The following is a 20,470-nucleotide window of genomic DNA, read 5'->3' as shown; positions in this document are numbered from 1 at the left end:
AAGATTATGCCAGATTATGGAGGACATAATTTCAGGACAGTATTTTATCCAGCGAGGGTTTTTGAATAGGACAAATTACACTGACCTTTATATTCTTAGAAGACAAGCAATGTATGATTGCCTAGATTTCATCATCATGATTCAGCTATCTCTTCCTCCTCCCCTGCAGTCCTTTTCTTGCAGGAGTGAGATCTCCCAGGAACTTTTATTTTGAAGAAGGGCTCAGTACAACCATCCTTCATTTTCAGAACATTATCTCCATGCCTCCAAGACCCACCTGTTTTCAGTCCCCTTTTCTGTGTGGTTTTCTCCATTAGAATGAAAATTTCTCTGAGGGCAGGGACTGTTTTTATATCTTCAGCATTTAGCACAATTCCTGATACATAATAAATGCTTAATAAATGCTTATTGACTTGATTTGAAGGATGAATTAGAAGGAAGAGGGATTAGGGGCAAGGCGGTCAGGGTTTACAATAGCCAGGTCCTAAAAGCCTAAATTAGGGCAAAGGCAGTAAGAGTTAGAAAGAAGAGGAAAATTATTGCTGAGGCAGAATTGATAAGACTTAGCAAATTATTGAACGTGGATCAAAATTTTTTAAAGTCCAATTCAAAAGTCTTTCTAATTCCTTTAGTAAAAATCTTCCCCTCAGAATTTATAGAACACTTTGTAGTTTTCTTAGTCCACATGATATGATATATGCTGTATGGTGTATCATTGTATTGTATGGTATCATATGTCATAGCACATTTCATTGTAATGTATCATATTATATTGCATTATATTATAGTGATTTTTGTATGTATGTGTATGCACACACACATATCATATATCCCTATAGGCTGAAAGGTAAATGAAGACAGGAACTGTACTGGGTAGATTCCATAGTGTGGTGAAAAGAGCATTTGGGTTTGAGTTAGGACTTTGTATGTCCATGAATAAGTCACTCAATTGTTCTAAGCTTAGTTACCTTATCTTTAAAATGAGATGCCGATATTTATTCTAAACCATACCTCATAAGTCTTAGAGTTCAACATAAACATGAGTTGTTAGTATTATAGTTTATATTTTGTATGTTCCTTTAAAACCATCTGTCCCTAAAGCAGAAATCTTTATGATGAAAACATTGTTCCTTATTTTGGGTTTTATTGCATGACTGTGCATGAAAGAATTTGTCTATAGTGGGGAAAAGTAGTATTTAATATTGAAAAATTGTTAGAATTTTTAATGTCCCTTAAAGTGAGTTTGCAAATACAGCTGATTCCCACTTTCTACAAGTAGCACTTGCTTAATAAATGTTTGTTGAATTGAATCATTTAATTGAATCTTAGATTGTTATTCAAAGCCCAGATCTGGAAAGGATGGTCTCTTCTGGTTTACCCTCTTGTTTCAGACAGTTTTAACCCATCTATATTAGAAGGTTCCATTTATGCCTAAATAATGCTTTTAATTACATTCCAACTACCAACTTCAAAACCAGGGGCCAGTTCCAAATTTCATTTCCACCCCTTCCCATTCTCCACACTAAGGATCACCAACAGATTATTCCTTTCATCTGGGTTTCTTAGGGATGAGGTTGTTTTGTTTTTTGTTTATTTGTTTGTTTTGTTTTTCCCTCTAAGGCACGAATTTCTTAACCATTTTTGTGTCATGGATCACCTGGGCAGTCTGGTAAAGCCTGTTGACCCCTTCTTAGAATGATGCTTTTAAAAAGAAATAAAAAGGACCAAAAAAAAAAAAAAAAAAAAAAAAAAGATTGGAAATGAATTCAAGGGGCAGCTAGTCAGCATAGTGGATCGAACATTGGTGCTGGAGTCAGGAGAGCCTGAGTTCAAATCCAGCTTCAGACCGTTAATAATTTCTAGCTGTGACCCTGAGCAAGTCACTTAACCCCAATTGCCTCAGAAAAGAGAAAGAAGAAAAGAAAACAATTATATTGGAGGACAATTATAAAACAATACCAAAATTGCAAGTTTAAGGACTCCAGGTTAAGAATTTTGAATGGTGGATCAGAAAATGCCGTGTTCATCATAAAGTCAGTTCTGTGTAAAGGGATTGTGTTACAGAACCATTTTCTCTAATTTCCTGTGACGTTTCCTCCCCCAAAGAACAAGAGCTTGATTCAGACCGCAGTCTCACTTGTACAATTTACCTCACATCTAAGTACTAAAAACTCAGTAATAGCAAATGCTATAGACACAATCATTAATTTCTAAATGCATTCATATTGTTTCCACCCCACAATTCCTTCTTCTAATCCAAGCCTACACCAAGATCTAAAATATATCCAAGAGGCATCAAATGAGAGAGGTATAAGTACTGACAGCCTCAGAATATATACGTAGCCCAGTGGTTAAAGTTTTAGACACAGACTCATGAAGACCTGAGTTTGAATTCCATCAATTGATCAATAAGAATTTTATTTAGTTTATTTTTATTTTTTGCCTCAATAGCATTTTATTTTCCCAAATACATGTAAAAATGGTTTTCAACATTCATTTTTGTAATATTTTGTTTTCCAATTTTTTTTTCTCCCTCTCTCCCTTACAGCAAGACAGCGAGTAGTCTGATATAGGCTATACATTTGCAATATTTTTAAACATATTTCCGCATTTGTCATATTGTACAAGAAAAATCAGACTAAAAGGTAAAAAAAAAAAATGAGAAGGAAAAATCAAATAAACAAAAAGATGAAAATACTATGCTCTGTTTCACATTCATTCTCCGTAGTTCTATCTCTGGATGTGAATGGCATTTTCCATCTCGAGTCAATTGGAATTGTCTTGGATCACTGCATTGCTTAGAACTAGGTCCATCACAGTCGACCATCACATAATCTTGTTGCTGTGTACAATGTTCTCTTGGTACTGCTCACTTCACTTAGCATCAGTTCATGTAAGTCTTTTCAGGTTAGTAAGAATTTTATTAAGCACTTACTATGAACCAGACACTTCTAAGATAAGAGTACAGGAAAAAAGAAAAGAAAATCAGTCCCTACCCTCAAGGAGCTTATATTCTATTGCTAAGAGATAACATGTATGACTTTGTGTGTATGTATAAGATATGTATAAGAAATATACAAATAGATACAAAGAAACAAAGGGGGAGGCACTAACACATTGGGAGAGTTGAAAAATTGATTGAACTGATAATTTAAAGAATATAGGGCTAGAGTGAACCATGACTATTGTCCCTGTGGCTGGGGAAGCTCTAAGGTTGTCCATCTGTCTATCCCAAGAACTAGTTCCCACAGATGTTACTGGAGATTGAATACCCCTTCCAGAAACAAAGGCAGAGTTAACATGGTCATAGTTTCAAAAAGGAAGAAAGGAGGGTGGAAACCTTTTGAAATTGTTTTTTTTTTTTTTTAAAAGATGCAGAATAGGGAGTAAAAAGGTGTGTCTTAGGTATTCTTCACATAATGATCCAGGTGAGGCAGAAGTGAAGTAGGGCTTATTTCCTAGAGATAAAGTGAATTAAAATCAACTGAAGCAAATGTCTTGCATTATCTCCTCTATTAGGATGTAAACTTCTGGAAGGCAAGGACCAAGACTTTTTGTTTATTTTGTTTTTGCCTTTCCTTTGAATCCCTAATCCGTAGCCTATTGTAAGTACTGAATAAATAAATGAAAGTTGGCCCATTGACTAACAGGGCTGGTGAGAAGATGAATGGGAAGTACAAAGAAAAATAAAGAGCTTTGAGCAAGTCTTTAACTCTTGGGGCTCAGTTTCTTTGTATGTCAAATGGGCATAATATTTGTGCTGCCTCAGAGGATTGGGATGAAGCTCTAGGAACATATGTATGTTTATTCATTAGAGAGGAAATGAATTTACTCGTAGTTAAACAAATAACATAGGGTAGCAGTATCAGGACATTTTCACAAAAAATTTCTTTAGAAAGGTAATAAATTCTCTGCGGTCCTTCCAACTTGAAATTCTATGAAAGCCTACCATTCCTTAAAGATGTTCTGGGTTCTTCAGTATCAAAATTATATGATCTCTGGCTAGGAAGGGAGGGAGACAGTTTGGAACCTAAAATGTAACAAAAAAATAAAATAAATCATACCAAGGTGGGGAGGAAATTATATAATCTCTGACATTCCTTCCAATTAAAAATCCTACAAAAGCCTACCATTTAAAAAAAATATTTATTTTTTCTGGTTACACATGTATATTAACTTTTTATTTATTTATTTATTTAGGGTGAATGTACTTTATTGTCTCCCCCCCCCCCCCGTGGGCTTTGCTTTTGCTACATCCCTTTTTTTTTTTTAAATAACTTTTTATTGATAGAACCCATGCCAGGGTAATTTTTTACAGCATTATACCTTGCATTCACAACTTTTTAATTTTTTAAAAGATTTTTATTTTCAAAACATATACATAGATAATTTTCAACAGTCATCCTTGAAAAATCTTGTGTTTTAAATTTTTCCTCCTCTCTTCCCTCCATTCCCTCCCCTACATGGCAAATAATCCAATATATGTGTGTTAAACATGTAATTCGATACATATTTCCACAATTATCATGTGCACAAGAAACATGAGAGAAAAAAGGGGAAAAAATGAGGAAGAAAACAAAAGGCAAGCAAACAACAACAGCAAAATGTGATAATACCATGCTGTGAGCCACCCTCAGTCCCCACAGTCCCCTCTCTGGGTGCAGATAAACCTACCATTTCTTAAGGAAATTCTATGTCCTTGGTCATTTTCACATGAAAAATTCTCCTTATTTCCCCTTTCTGCTAACAGGCTTTCAATTCTTAGGTGGCTAAACTGTAAACACCTAAAACCTTAATTCTCTGGGGACTGCTAATCCCACAGAGTCTTCAAATTGACAGAGACAGACTGGGCTTGTGAGTTAAGCTCTTTAAATAGCAGCAAATGCTCCAGGAGTCACTGGGGGCATGTGCTGGAGGTCAGTTAGCTCCCCGGTACGCTTTAACAAAGGACAGGGGCCTGGTGCTGAGTGGGAAGGAGGGTGAGGCACGTAGAACTATGAATTTTGTGGCCCGGTTGCTTTACTTGAAGGAACCACTGAACCGAAGTCCTCGGGCTCACTTTGGAGGTGAAGAAGAGTATGATCTATTCTGGCCAAGGTTGGAGAACTCTGGGATCTAAGTTAGAGCTAGAGCTGTGTCTGCCCCTGTCCACCCCTAACTTCTCTTAGAGGCTCATGGATCGCCCCCCAGCTAGGAACAGACCTAGGCTCAGGGGAACTGACCTCGTAGAAATCCAGTCACCCTGGCTGCCTCCTTACACTTCTGTGGTTAAGATTCTGCTTCAACTCTTTGTCTATGTGGCTGTTGTATTGTTTAGGTAATGCCTTTTACTCATTTTTCTCTTCTCGGTCCCTGGGACTCAGGTCTACAGCTTTTAGCTGGCTTTTATCAGGAAAGAAAACTGGGTGTTTCAGGGTGAGAGTGTTTGGGGGTGGGTAAAGAAGTAACCGAATTCCTAGTGAATTTTATCTCAGCTCTATAATCTTGGGAAACGATTTTATGTGTATGCATATATAATATATGAGGAAGTGAGCCATTTTCCTGTGAAGTCATGTGTATATTTTTATTTTGATGGGAGGGTGGTGTGTACAAATTGCCACTTTAGAAAACTATTAGTGACTGGCATTTGGGGTGTTCCCAGAATGCTTGATAGAGATCATCCAGTTTTGATTCTAAACTTTCTGTGGCTTTCATGGGCAGAAAAATGTTGTAATTGAAGTCATAGATTTTTCTTGGAGCCTACCATTCCTTAAAGATGTTCTGGGTTCTTCAGTATCAAAAATCTTATTGGAAAAAAATTCAATGAAGTTTAAAAACTTCATTCTATGTATAACATTTTTTCTTGGTTGTCACAAGTTTTTTGGGGAAGTAATTCTATTCCTTCCTTATTATTGCTACATGACAGCTTTGTCACAATTAGCTTTTTCATAGGTCGGAGCATGGATTATTTGAATCCAAAAGTCATTTAAATATCATGAGATCTTGGTTTTTTATCAACTGTAAATTGGTAATAAGAGCAATAATATTTATACTACCTCACAGGATTGTCATGAAAAAGTTGGTTTGTGCACCTCAAAATTCTACAGGATTCTGAGGCTATTTCCTAGCAAGGTCTAGTATCAGTGAAGAAAGGAAATACTTTCTACCAGCTGGGAATTTTTATTCACTACAGCACTTCAAGGACAGACTAGATGACCACTTGCTGAGCCTAGTCTATACACAGAAGGAATGCTTTGGATTAAATGGCCTCTGAAGTCCCATCTAAAAAAGAAAAAAGAAATACTAATCAACTCTTATATAGTTTTAAAGTATATGCATATTAAAATTTAATGTTTGCTTATTGCAATTTTATCTGCACCCCATAACAGTCATAGGTACTGGAGGAAGTCCTGGGAAGTCTCATAGATAGTAAACGTCTGAAGTTTTGAGTCCAGATCTTCACTTTGATGCTTCATTTTTTTTTTAAAGCACAATTGTATGATTATTTTTGTAATGAGAATTGGTGTTATCAATAACCTATCTCAGATTTCCTTCTAGGCATATTAATGCATACTTTAATACAATGCATTAGTAAAACTAGATTTTCACAAAATAGGTAGATGAGACTGGATTAAGGATATCTGTGACATTTTATTTAATAGTGGGTTCAGGCCCATAAGGATTATTATTAAAGCCTCTTTAAATTTACATATCTGTATGGAATGGGATTTCTTAAGATCCCTAACTTCAGTCACAGTTTAAAGTTTAAGAGGTTTTGATTCACAGTATTGCAATACCTTATCTAATTTGGTCCTTACAATACTCCTGTGGGGTAGCTTGCATAAATATTTTTATACCTGTTTTATAGATGAAGAAACTGAGGTTCAGGGAGGTTACGTAATTGGCCGTTCTTACACCGCCAGAATGTGGGATAGCTAGCTAATCAAGGCTTCATGTTTTCAAGTCCAGTTCTCTGTGCCCAATATTGTCGTGCTAGATAATCTTCTGCCTTGCTCAGATGGGACAAACGTCAAGAGTTCTGTTTCCCATAGGGCCTTTTGGGTCGGAGCATTGAGACTTCTCAATCAAATACAATATCACAGATGGGAAAAACAAACAAACAAACAAACAAACGGATTCGATATTGCCATTCAGGGAAATAAAATGAATAAAGTAAAAACGACAGCTTTATTGTGTGGTTTTGCAAGTCAGCCTTTTTCCTCAGAGTGGGGTTAAGAAATCTTTCCCCCTAGTCCCTAGAATGTGTCTCATGTGCCTTCCTGATCTCATTTTGCTGTTTTTGCAGCTATGCTGAGGAGATGATCTCCAAGAGGTAAGTTTCTTGAATCATAGCACTCCTTCTTGTGTACAATGTCTAACAAAACTAAAGACTCCTGAAGCCCACCTGGGTGAATGTGAAGGGCACAGAAGGGAATATACGTATGGTGGATGCATATATGTATACATACATATATATATATATATATATATTCACAGAGACACAGAGAGACAGACAGACAGATAAAGAGACAGAGATAAAGACAGGGACAAAGCGCACATTCAGAAGCATTTGATATTTGTAGGGAAGCGTAGTAACTGCTAGGGATACACATACAAGCAAAAGTCAAGGTAATTTCTGCCTCTCCTGGAGCTTAATACCTGAAGAGGGAAAGGCAATGCGCATGTACACACACACACACAAGCTGAAAGGGCGGTTGTATGGAAAGGAATTGGGATCATGGTGAAGTCTGGAAAGTCAGAATTGGAACTGGGAGAGGAATGAAGGTAAGCTGTCCCTGCCATTCCTCCAAATGGAAGAATCCTTTCATTAGTATATGATGCATTTGGTTTAAGTAGATGTTTTAGTTACTTGAACTATATGAAGCCACTTTATCCAATACCTACAACACCAAGTACCTTTACTCCACTGGCTCCTCTTAATCCCTACATGTGCTCAATTGGGACATGAAAATATGGTATTGACAGCTGACATATATGAAGTGATCTGTTATGTACGTTATCCCGGGGGAATCTAGATTCCCCAGACCATCGCTTTTACATAAATCAGGCAGCCAGGTGGCAGACTGTCTGATCTGGGAGTCAGAAAGACTCATCATCCCTAGTTCAAATCTCGCCTCAGACACTGACCTAGGCAAGCCACCTAATCTTATTTCCCTCACCTCCGTTTCCTGATTTGTAGATGAGCTGGAGAAGGAAATTACTCTACTATCTTTGGCAAGGGGAGAGAGAGGGAAAAATCCATATGGGATCTTGGAGAGTTAGAAAGGGCTGAACAACAACAAAATTAGCAAATCACTTTTGGAGTCGTTACAACAACCTTTCCGCTGGAATCCCAAAACCAGTAGAAAAGAGGTGTTTACTCAATGACCCAATGGAACAAGTCAAGAAAGTGATTCTAGAAAGCTGAATTTGTAAACACCCCTAGTTCTTAGAATAGTTCCGTATCAGGAGTGTTATGGGATTCAAATGAGGTAATGAATGTAAAGCACTTTGCAAATCTTATAGTGCTATATAAATGCCAGTAGTAATAGTAATAGTGGTAATAATAGTCCAATGGCAGTGCATGATGGCATCTGAGGTAGCAGCAGTAGCACCAGTACTACTAGTAGTAGTAGTACTAGTAGTAGTTATAGTAGTTAGTAGTAGTAGTAGTAGTGGTAGTAGTAGTAATAGTTATTATTGTTTTTACCTTCCTATCATGTGTTTGGTGATGATTTCATACCCTGAGTCACTTCCAATTGTACTTTCATGGAGTTCAAACAGTGTTTGTAGAGCACACAGGGTTGGGCAGATAAATGCTTAACACCTGACTCCAGAGGAAAAGAATGTTTGCATATACTGTTCAGTTTATTCTGCATTAACATTCTATTAAGCCCAATCAACAAAACATTAAATTAAACCCTGATTTGTAAATCTGAGATAGAGGTGTAAAAATTCACGTTGAAAATTTAAAATTTCAGCTCAATGGCTCCAACCAGTCTCTGAATAATTCCCTGTGAACGCCCTATGACCTGTATGACCTTATATGTATGTGTATATATGTGTTAATGCATGTTATATATGTATTCACACACCATTCCTATTTGTGTAAATTTACATGTGTTGATATAGGTTTCTATTTGCACATGTATATTTGGACACAAAAATGTGCGCATGTATATCTATGTGTGTATAACATATATTTACATAGTTAGTTATTCGCTTATTTGTGTCTCACTTGTTAGAAAGTTAGTTTCAGCTCCTAGAGAGCCAGGACCCTGGTTTTTTACATTCTTTGTATTCCCAGAAATTAATACACTGCCTGGCAATGATGGGAACTCAGTAAATGTTTGTTGATGGGCTGATTGACGGACCTTGGATTTCCATTGGGGGTGTGGGGGGCGGGGATGAGAAGAGGAAAGGGAGGGAGGGAGGGGGAGAGAGACAGAGAAACACAGAGATGACAGAGAGATAGACAAACAGGTAGAGAAGCAGAGACAGACACGGACACAGAGATAGGGAAAGGAGAGCTAGAGACAGAGAGACTGAGAGAAAGATGGTGGTGGTGAGAGCCAGAATTTGCCCTGGCAAAAGAAAAGTTTTTCTTTGTCCCTGATTAATATGCTAACGTTGATTCTAAATAATACTCAGACTGATATAAATCATTCCAGGATTATTTTCTAATTATGCATGCACCTGATAAAAGGGTGGGTTGGATCTGGAGGGCTGGTCTAGTTACCCCAGGTTATTTCTTAATGGGGTGGGAAACCCATTAAGTTTACTGATGTCGGGGCAACTAGTGGCACAATGGATTGAGCACCAGAAATAAAATACTACTTTAAGAACTTTATAACCTGTAATGTTAGGGCTGAAAGGCACTTTATATAGTATTGATTCTCGGATTATCTCTGATTGTCTTATATTTAAGGAAAACGAACCTAAATTGAATGATTTTGATCAAGCTTGGGAAGCTGTTAGGTCTAGGGCTAACGTATATACCCAAGCCAAGAGTTAGATAATCGAATGCTGGCACCTTTTTTTCTGAAGAGGGATGTAAAGGAAAGAAGTGAGCCAAGCTAGAGACTTGGAACTGGGAAGAACATGGAGGACTAGGAACTGATTTTACAATGACAACTTTTGGAAAAAGTAATAGCCTTTCCTGTGGTTGTGTTCCCTTATATTTCAAATTTGCTCAGCAAAGATTTCCCTGAGCCCTGAATGTGAAGGACATATTTGTTTTTCAATTATTCTTGGAGATTAAGAAATTGAGGACCTAAGGGGATGAAGGGGGAAGGAGAGAAGGGTAAGTCACAAAACCAGACAGTAAATGGAACTGGGCAAAGAACCCAGATGGCCCTGCTCCCAGTCCAGCTTTCTTTCCTTTATTGAATTTAGTAAACCTTTTTCCCTCGAGGCAATAGGCGTTAAATGACTTGCCCAAGGCCACACATCTAGGATGTGTTAAATGTCACAGGCGGATTTGAACCTGACTTCAGGGCAGGTGCTCTATCCACTGTGCAACCCAGCTGCCCTGACATCAGTAAACTTAATGGGTTTCCCACCCATTACATTCTAAACTCCTTAAGAGCAGGGTTTATTTTTGTTTGTTTCTTTTTTGTTTCTAATCTTTCTTTGTAAACCCAGTGTTTAGCATATGTGTGCTTGGAACTGAGTCAGTCAACAAGCATTTATGGGGACTGGAGGGGAAGAGGTTTGGGGGATGGGATAGTAGATAATCTACATAGTCCATTTCATTAAATGACTATATATATATATATATATATATATATATATATATATATATATATATATTTTTGCTGAGACAATTGGGATTAAGTGACTTGCTCAGGGTCACACAGCTAGAAAGTGTTAAGTGTCTGAGATCAGATTTGTATTCAGGTCCTCCTGACTTCAGGACTGGTGCTCTATTCACTGCACCAACTAACTGCCCTATGACTATAATTTTTTAAAAGTAAATATATATTTTGCAGGTTGAAGGACAAATGTGATACATTTATTTATACATATTTATACATATACATATATATTAAAATATAGAGATAAATAATAGCTATTATACCAATAGTAATTAATACTAACTAAAATACAAGTGCAGTTAAAGGGATTATCAATTACATAGTAGCTTTTTGATATTGCATAAATTCTTAATTGATTATTACAAATAGCATTATCTAGAATTAGGAAGGAAACAAATTTGAAAAAAATTTTAAGATATAAATTTCATTATATCTTCAGACAAAGATTAACCTTCTTTCCCACTCTCTTTTCTCCCCTGCTTCCCTATCCAAGAGAGCAAGAAAAACAAAATCCCTGTTACAAACATCTATGGTCAAGCAAAACAGAATTTTTCAATGGTCATGTCTGAAAAATTTACATTTTAATCTGTATTCTAACATTATTTCCTCTTCATCAAGAGGTGGTGAGCATGTATCATCAATAGTCCTCAAGAATGATAGTTAGTCATTGCATTCTTCAGTTCCCATGATGTCTCTGTCTCTCTCTGTGTTTCTGTGTGTGTGTGTGTGTGTGTGTGTGTGCAAGCCTGTCTCAGTCTCTACTCAGTCTCAGTCTCAGTCTCTCTGTCTCTCTCTCTCATTGGCCTAGATCTGCATTCTTATCCTCTTGAACAGGTAGAGTCAATCACAACAAATTTCTACATTGATCATATCCTAAATGATATTTATCTCATTTTGCATTCTGAGTCCTTCACTTCTCTATCAGGAGGTAGGTAATATGTTTCATCATTAATTCTCCAGAACTCTGGTTGGAATAAAAATGGTCATATAGATATTTATCTAAGCACTTTGACATGAGACAATTTTGTTCCTAGCTGTGCATAGAAATCTAACTCACCCAAAGGGTTAACAGGAGGGGAAGGAGATAAGAAATAGAAGGGCAGGAGTTTGTTGATGAAAAGGAGAGAGGATTAAGAGAGGCAATAGTTAAATGCAAAATAGACTTTTAAGGGTGGAAAGGATAAAAAGAGAAGAAATGAAAGCAAAGGGGCTGGAGGATAATACAGTTAATAATCATAACTGAATGTGAATAGAATGAGATTATCGTAAAATGAAAGCAGATAGCAAAATGAGTCAGAAACCAGAATCCAATAATATGATGTTTATAATGATGCTTGAAAGAGAAAAACACAGACTTAAACTAAAGACCTGGAGTAGAATTTAATATGTTTAAGCTGAAGTAAAAAGGGGAGAGAAATCAAGGTCTCAGACAAAGCAAAAGCAAAAATAGACATAATCAAAAGAGATAATGATGAAAACTACATTTTGCTAAAAAGTATCATAGACAATGTAATTTCAAAATTTTTACAGCAAGTTTCTCTGATAAAGGCCTCATTTCTTAAATATGTAATGACTCTAGAACTGAGTCAGATTTATAAAGAATCAAGGGCACTTTCTAATTGATAAATACCCTAAGTATATAAATGGCAAGTTTTCAGAAAAAGAAATCAAAACAATCTATGGTCAAATGAAAAGATGTTCTAAATCATTATTGATTAAAGAAACGAAAATTAAAACAACTTTGGGGTACACCACACACATGAGAAGTTACAAATGCTGGAGGAGAGGTGAGGAAAATAGATACACTAATGAATTATAGATAGTGTTCAACCATTGTGGAGAACAATTGGAACTATACTCAAATAGCTATAAAACTGTGCATACCTTTAAAACCTGTGCATACCCTTTAACCCAGAAATCACTGCCAGGTCTTCATCCCAAAGAAATAAAAAAGAAAAGAAAAAAAAAGAAAGAAAAGGAAAATAGTGTTATATGCAAAAAAATATTTATAGCAGCTCTTTTTGTAGTGGTGAAGAATTGAAAATTGATGGGATGCTCATTAATTGGGAAATGACTGAACAAGGTGCAGCATATAATTGTGATAAAATACTATTCTTATCTAAGAAATCACAAGGAAGGTAGTTTCAGGGGGGTAAAAAACCATGGAAAAACCTACATAAATTCGCTGAAATAAGTAGAATCTATCTAAAATCATTAGCAAGCACAATCTGTAATGCAGATAAGCTAGAAGCCTTCTCAATAAGATCAGGGGTGTAGCAGGGATGCCTATTATCACCACTAGTATTTATTGTTGTACTAGAAATGCTAGCTGTAGCGATAAAGTACTTGGGAGTCCATCTGTTAGGAAGTCTATGGACATAAATACAAAACACTTTTCACATATATAGTCAGATCTAAACTGGAAAAGCATTAATTGCTTGTGGGTGGGACGGGACAATATAATAAAAATGACAAGTCTATTCAAATAAATGTACTTATTCAGTGCCATACCAATCAAACAACTCAAAATTATTTTATGGAGCTGGAAAAACAATAAAATTAATTTGAAAAAATTATCAGGAATATCAAGGGAATAAATGAAAAAAATGTGAAGGAAGATATCCTAGCTGTATCATATTTTAAACTATATTATGGGGTTGTAATCATCAAAACAATATGACTGTCTAAGAAATAGAGTAATGCATCAGTGTAATAGATTAGGTAGACAATATATAATAGTAAATGACCATAGTAATTGAGTGTTTGATAAATTAAAAGAGGCAAACTTTTGGGACAAGAACTTAACATTTAAAAAACCTGCTAGGAAAACCAGAAAATGATATGACAGAAACTAGGTATAGATCAACATCTCACACTATATACCAACATAAAATCAAAATGGGTAATGATTTAGACCTATCATAAGCAGATTAGGGAAGCATGGAATAGTAATTGAGAAAACTATTTTTTTTTTCTTTTTTGGCTGAGGCGATTGGGGTTAAGTGACTTGCCCAAGATCTCACAGCTAAGAAGTGTTAAGTGTCTGAGGTCAAATTTGAACTCAGGTTCTCCTGACTTCAGGGCTGGTGCTCTATCCACTGCACCACCTAGCTGCCCCTCAAAAAAATTATTTTTTAAAAAAACCTATGTGAAATGATACAAAGAGAAAGTCTGCAAAAACAGGAGGTCATTGTGCACAGGAACAGCAGTATTGTAATGAAGATTAACTGTGAAAGACTTGCCTACTCTGATCAATAAAAAACTCATGATGAAAAAATGCTATCCATCTTCAGTGAAAGAATTGATGAATTCTGAATGCATATCAAATTATAATTCTCTATTTTTTCTTGCTTTTTAAAAGATGTGGCTAATATAGAAATATGTTTTGCATGATTTCAATGTATAATTGGTATCATATCTCTTGCCTTCTCAGTGCATGTTGGGGGTGGGTTGGAGAGAAAGAATTTGGAACTCAAAATTTAAAAAGAAAAGAATGTTAAAAAATAAATAATAGTGTTTTCTTTCTTTCTTTCTTTTTTAAAGAAAAGGAAACCTTTGGGATTATAATCAAAGCTAGATATGGATTAATGGACTATTCATCCAAGATTGGTTTAATATCCCAAGATGTGTAGTTTTAGTGATGAAAGATTAAAGAGAATCTTATAACCTCAATACCAAATCATATAAAATAATTTACACTGCAGAGCACTATTATTTCATATTAATTTTTGTAAAGATGGAAAAAAGAAAGAAATATAAGTTGGGCAGGAGAGAATTATAGATTCAGCTTTGAATATGGTGAATTTGAGATGCTGCCTATAGAACATCCGATTGGAATTGTCCAGTAGGCAGTTGGTACTGGATTTCTAAGGAGACAGTAGGGCTGAATACATAGTTTTAGGAGTCATATGCACAGAAATAAGAATGGAACCCATGGAAGCTGATGAGATGATCAAGTGAGAGAGTGTAAAGAGAAAAAAAAAATAGGGCCTTGGAGGACACCTATAATTAGATGATGGGGTGGGATTGATGACCCAGAAAAGAAAAATGAGAAAAGAGAGGTGGGGTAAATAGGACAAAAACTAGGAAAGAACTTTGTCATGGAAACTCACAGGAAAGAGAGTTGACAGCAGGAAAGGGTAGTTTAAAAGTTGGTACAAAGAGGTCAAGAGAGATGATGACTGAAAACAGGTAATATTTGTTGCTGTTTAGTCGTTTTTCAGTTGTATCCAACTCTTTGTTACCCTTTTAGGGTTTTCTAGGCAAAGACATTGGAGTAGTTTGCCATTTCTTTATTTTTGTTTAGATTATTTTTGCAGATGAGGAAACTAAGGGAAACAGAGTTAAGTGTTAAGTTCCAGGGTCAATCACATGGCTAGTAAGTATCTGAAGCAAAATTTGAACTCGGGTCTTCTTGTCTCCAACCACGCTCTGCCCCCTTTGACACAGCGTGCTACCTTGCTGCCCTTGAGAAAAGGTCACTGTATTTATTAAATAAAAGACCATTGATGCCTTTGGAGACAGAAAGTTAAATTGAATAATATGGTAGGAAGTTAGATGGCAAGAAAAAATAAAGTGGTGGACAGAGTTTGTTTTTTTAAATGGAGTTTATCTGTGAAAGGCAAGAGAGAGAGGACAAAGTAGCTTGAGAAGATTATGGGATCCAGTGAAGGTTTTTTAGGGATGGGAGAACTTGGGCGTGCCTTTAACAAATGATATCTTACTGAGAAATTCCTAGTACTTAGATCCCCCATTGCGAGTAGCTTCTTGGCTAGACAAACTTCTAATGCTTCCTTTTATTTCTCTTTCCAGGAACGATGATAAAGAAAAATCTGAAGCTCCCATCCTTCCAGAATGCATCTATGAAGAAGAGCCCTTGGAAAACAGCAGCCTTAGTTCATGTCAGTCACCTGATCAGCTTGAGCAGTTAAATGATTATTTAGAAGAGGATGATATTGAAGGGAATATTAAGACATGGAAACTGATGGTGCTAGAGCATGGAGATGAGCATCCAATCATACCATCTACACCCCCACTCTGCATCCAAACAACCAACTTCCAGTTGATCGAATTGGAAGATATTAAAAAAGCAGCCTCGCAGATCGAAGGGAGTGTCCAGGTCACTCCATGCATGGTATGGTATAAAATAAACAGACCTAGATTTTAGTTGTATCTTTGCCACTAACTAGCTGTGGGGTTTTGGCCAGGATATAACTTCTCTGGTCTGAGTGCTTTCTAAAGTATTTTCTAAATATTGTTTCTGTGGCAAATGTATCATTTTGAAGACCAAATGGGATGAGGTCTTTAAAAAGTTCTGGATGCTAGTCCAGTGTGAGGGACTCTGAGTATTAAAATTAGTTCTCTAATTTACAGGCCATTTTGGAATAGAAAAAAAATGCTTTGAAGCAATTGGTGATGGAATCAACAAGCATTTTTAATTGCTTATTATGTGTGCAGCAATGCACTAAATGCTAGGGATGCAAGAAAAAAAGCAAAAATCTGGGTCCTTGACCATGAGGAAATTACAGTCTTATGAAGGAGACCATATGTAAACAACTGTATAAATACCAAATATACGTAGGGCAAGGGAGGAAGAGTATAATCTCAGCATGTTCTTAATAATAGCTTTTTTTTTGCATTCTCATATGTTTTACTTTATGCCTTTTAAAAGCAATATTCTGATAAGAGGTTCTGAAGCTTCATAAAACCATCAAAAGGATCTGTGGAATATGATTTTAAAAACTTTGTCTTAGAGAGAAAGAGTCATTCTCTATAGGCAACTCAGAACAAAGAAGGGACTGATATGGTGATGACTTTAGAACTCTAAAGAGAGTAATAGCATCTTTCTAATATCCAACTTAGTAATTCCATGCCATTTCATTAAGATCACCGATGGCTGTTTTCTGTTTTCCCCTTTTCAGCTACTCTTAAAAAAGAATTCTACATAAGATGCCTACATTTCCTCTCCTTATACTCTGTTCTTAACTTTATGTAATATGACTTCTGACATCATTTAACTGGAATTGCTCGTTCCAAAATTACTAATGAATTAAGTAACAAATCTAATGACCTTTTCTCAATACTCATCATTCTTGATCTCTGAGCCATCTGTCTTTGTTGATAAATGAAGAGATTGTAAGAGACCATTTAGGTGGGCTTGAATTCCAATCATTTGTACTAGTTGAACTAAATCATTGATTTTTTTTTGAAAGAACAGGCAAATAAAATAATTAAAAAATTCAAATTAGAGCAATTTCTGAGGTTTCCTTTATATTCATCAGAGTGGCAAAGGTAACCAAAAAAAAAGAAAATGATAAATGTTGAAGAGGCAATGGGGAAACAAGCACATTAATGCATTATTGGCAGAATTGTGAATACTGCCTGTAGCATCCTGCTGAAGACTTCCAGCCAGGCAAACATCCAACAATTACTGTTTGAGTCTAGTCAGGCTAACTTTTTAAAAAATTCTGAAATTAACAAACAACAAAAAAGAGGCAATATTAATAGCAGAAGAGAAAGAGGTTAATGTGAAACCACAAGTCTCTATTATGTACTTGCTTTTAAATTTTTATGTAATAAATTCTGTAATTCTCAGAACTCTGTTTCCTTCCAAACTTCCTCCTTTTCTCTTCTATGCCTTAAAAAGTGCTTGGGAAAAAACCCTTTTTTTCCTTCCTTCTTCTCTTTCTTCCTCTTTCCCTTTCTCCCTTTCTCCTTCTCTTCCTCCCTTTCTTCCTCCCTCCCTCCTTTCCTTCCTTCCTTTCTTCTTTCCTTTCTTCTTTTCTTTCTCTCTTTCCTTCTTCTTCTTCTTCTCCTCCTCCTCTATCACCTTCTTCTTATTGTTATTCTCTTCTTCATAATTGCTGAGCCACTACTAGTAATAATTGAAAAAACCATAGAGAACAAGAGGTATCAGATGACAGAAGAAGAGAAAAATATCTTGATTTTTTTAAAATATAGAGATAAGAACAGGATTTGCAAACTTTAGGGCAATTGATTTGATTTTAATTCCTAGGAAAAGCACAGATCATTAAAAAGAAGTCTTGATTACAAAAGACCAGCATGGTTTCATCCAGAACAACTCAGGTCAAACTAACAACTTTTTTTTTATTATAGCTTTTTATTTACAAGATATATGCATGAGTAATTTTTCAGCATTGACAATTGCAAAACCTTTTGTTCCAATTTCCGCCCCCCTCCCCCAGATGGCAGGTTGACCAATATATGTTATATATGAAACTAACAACTTTTTTGAACAGGATTATTAAACAAGTAGGTGAGGGAAATGCTACAGATGTAGTTTACCAAGATTTTAGCAAAGTTTTTGAGAAAGCGATTTCATTCTTATGGTGAATATGGAGAGATGTAATTTAGATGAAAATATAATTTATCAATGAAAGACTCTTGAAAATCAATTATAATAAAGCATGCTAGCCATCTCCTGACACAGGAGTGATGGACTTGAGATGTGGAACAAGACTTATTTTTTGGACATTTTACTTGATTTTGATTCTTTGTTTTATGGCTATGCTTGGAGGAAGGCAATGTATGTGAGAGGGGAAGCTAGTGGTTATATGAGTGGAGAGAAGAATGAGAGCTACTATGAAGGTAAAAATGAGAATTGGTGACTGAATAGATAAAAAGATGAGGAAGAGAATGTGGAAGAGGAAAAAAGATTTTAGATCTGGACGACTAGAAGGATGGTGGGTGATACCCTCAAAAGAAATTGAGAAGTTTGAAAGAAAGAGATTACAGGGGATGTTTTGCTGTCAATGAGTCCCTATGCAGTTCCAGAACAGAAGAGAACCTTCTGGCCAGTCACAAGGGAACAGGGACCTGATCAAAGTTTCAAGGCAAAGGGAAGCAAAGACCCTTCTTTGGTAAAAATTAAAGCTCAGACCAAAAGAACAGGCTTTCCTGGATCACAACTCCTTGGAACATCAAAAACTTGCTCATTCCCAAACTAACTCTGAAAACAGCATCATAAAAAATCTTAAAGCTTGGGACAGTGCCTCTCTACCCACAAGTGAGCAGAATCCAATTTTTATATAAAGTTCAGAGCCAAGATATAGCCTAGAAAAATGAGCAAATAACAAAAATAGAACTATGATGGGGAAGATCTAGACATGAACTCAGAAGCTGAAAACAGCTACCAAAACCAAACCAAAACTTTTTTTTTAAAGCCTCAAAGAAAAATGCCAATTGGAACCGAGAACAGGAAGAATATCTGGAAGAATTAAAACAAGACATAAAAGTGGTAGAGAGAGCATTTTCTTCTCGAGGTCATTCCCCTCCCACCACATACCTTACTCCTATGGACCCTTGTACTTTGGTTCCCCTTATTCGTGTTAATTTTAAGTTTCTTAAAGCTTCTCCCTTTTCAAAATCCATTTATCTTCTTGTTGGGATCCAGGTGGTTCTTTGAGTCTGGATAATTAATAGACTCATTTAAATTCACCTCCTCTCAAACTGGTCACCTCTTAAAAGAGTCACCTTAATGATGTGGCCAATCATTTCATGGCCAACTATAATGTGGTTCTAATCCAGTAAAGGAATATTTTTCATACCTTATAAAATTTTTATTTTTATTTTGAATTAGTTTAACACTTCCTTTTGTGTTCCTTATTTTCAGGATTTGATCAGGATTATTCTTCAATTTGTGCTCTAGAGTTTATCACTTTTCTCTCTAGAGGTGGGAAGCATTTTTCATGGAGTCTTTGCTAATTGTCTTGATTCATTATATTGATCAGAGTAGTTGTCTTTCACAAGTGATCATATTATAATATTGCTGTACTGAATATAATAATCTCCTGGTTCTTCTTACTTCACTTGGTATCAGTTCACATGGACCTTCCCATGTTTTTGGAAATCATGTCCCTTGTCATTTCTTATAGCACCATAGTATTCTATCACAATCATAACACAACTTAGCTGTCCTCCACCTAATGGACATCCCCTCAAAACTCTGCCACAATAAAAGAATTGTTATAAATATCTTTGGATATGTAGGTCATTTTCCTTTGCTCCTTGGGATACAGACCTAATAGTGGTATTGCTGGGTCTTTACATATATTTTCAATGTAACACTCCTTTTACTCTATCTTCTCTTATGACCAAGCTGTGGAATCATGAAGCTTTGTGTATATGTGTGTGTGTATGTGGGGGGATAATCAAGAAATTTAAGCCCTATTTTTTTTTGCAGATTTAATTTTTAAAATTAATATAGCTTTTTATTTAGAAGATATATGCATGTGTAATTTTTCAGCATTGACAATTGCAAAACCTTTTGTTCCAATTTTTCCCCTTCTTCCCTCCACCCCCTCCCCCAAATGGCAGGTAGACCAATACATGTTAAATATGTTAAAGTATATGTTAAATACAACATAAGTATACATGTCCATATAGTTATTTTGCTGTACAAAAAAGATCAGATTCTGAAATAGTGTACAATTAACCTGTGAAGGAAATAAAAAATGCAGGCAGACAAAAATAGAGGGATTGGGAATTCTATGTAGTGCTTCTTAGTCATCTCCCAGAGTTCTTTTGCTGGGTGTAGCTGGTTCAGTTCATTACTGCTCTATTGGAACTGATTTGGTTCATCTCATTGCTGAAGATGGCCACATCCATCAGAATTGATCATTATATAGTATTGTTATTGAAGTACATAATGATTT

The 20,470-nt window shown here is 35.9% G+C and overlaps 1 protein-coding gene and 1 long non-coding RNA gene across 2 annotated transcripts in view; one reads left to right on the top strand and one right to left on the bottom strand.

The window, feature by feature from the left end:
* Window positions 1-2,612: 2,612 nt before the first annotated feature.
* Window positions 2,613-4,814, bottom strand: LOC127547165 (uncharacterized). Its single transcript, XR_007950083.1, has 3 exons — window positions 4,675-4,814; window positions 3,950-4,030; window positions 2,613-2,951 (listed from the first exon to the last, which is right to left on the bottom strand). It is a non-coding gene; the product is annotated as an uncharacterized LOC127547165 (long non-coding RNA).
* Window positions 4,815-4,882: 68 nt separating this feature from the next.
* Window positions 4,883-20,470, top strand: part of LOC127546963 (L-threonine dehydratase catabolic TdcB-like) — a 35,034-nt gene continuing 19,446 nt past the window's right edge. Inside the window, exons 1-3 of the mRNA XM_051973835.1 lie at window positions 4,883-5,097; window positions 7,286-7,312; window positions 15,609-15,930. Of these exons, the coding sequence (XP_051829795.1) occupies window positions 4,883-5,097; window positions 7,286-7,312; window positions 15,609-15,930 (564 nt within the window). The remainder of the gene's footprint in view (window positions 5,098-7,285; window positions 7,313-15,608; window positions 15,931-20,470) is intronic.

This window comes from Antechinus flavipes, chromosome 2 (assembly GCF_016432865.1).
Source record: "Antechinus flavipes isolate AdamAnt ecotype Samford, QLD, Australia chromosome 2, AdamAnt_v2, whole genome shotgun sequence".
NCBI classification, from domain to species: Eukaryota; Metazoa; Chordata; class Mammalia; order Dasyuromorphia; family Dasyuridae; genus Antechinus; species Antechinus flavipes.
This window is presented reverse-complemented; position numbering and strand designations above follow the sequence as displayed.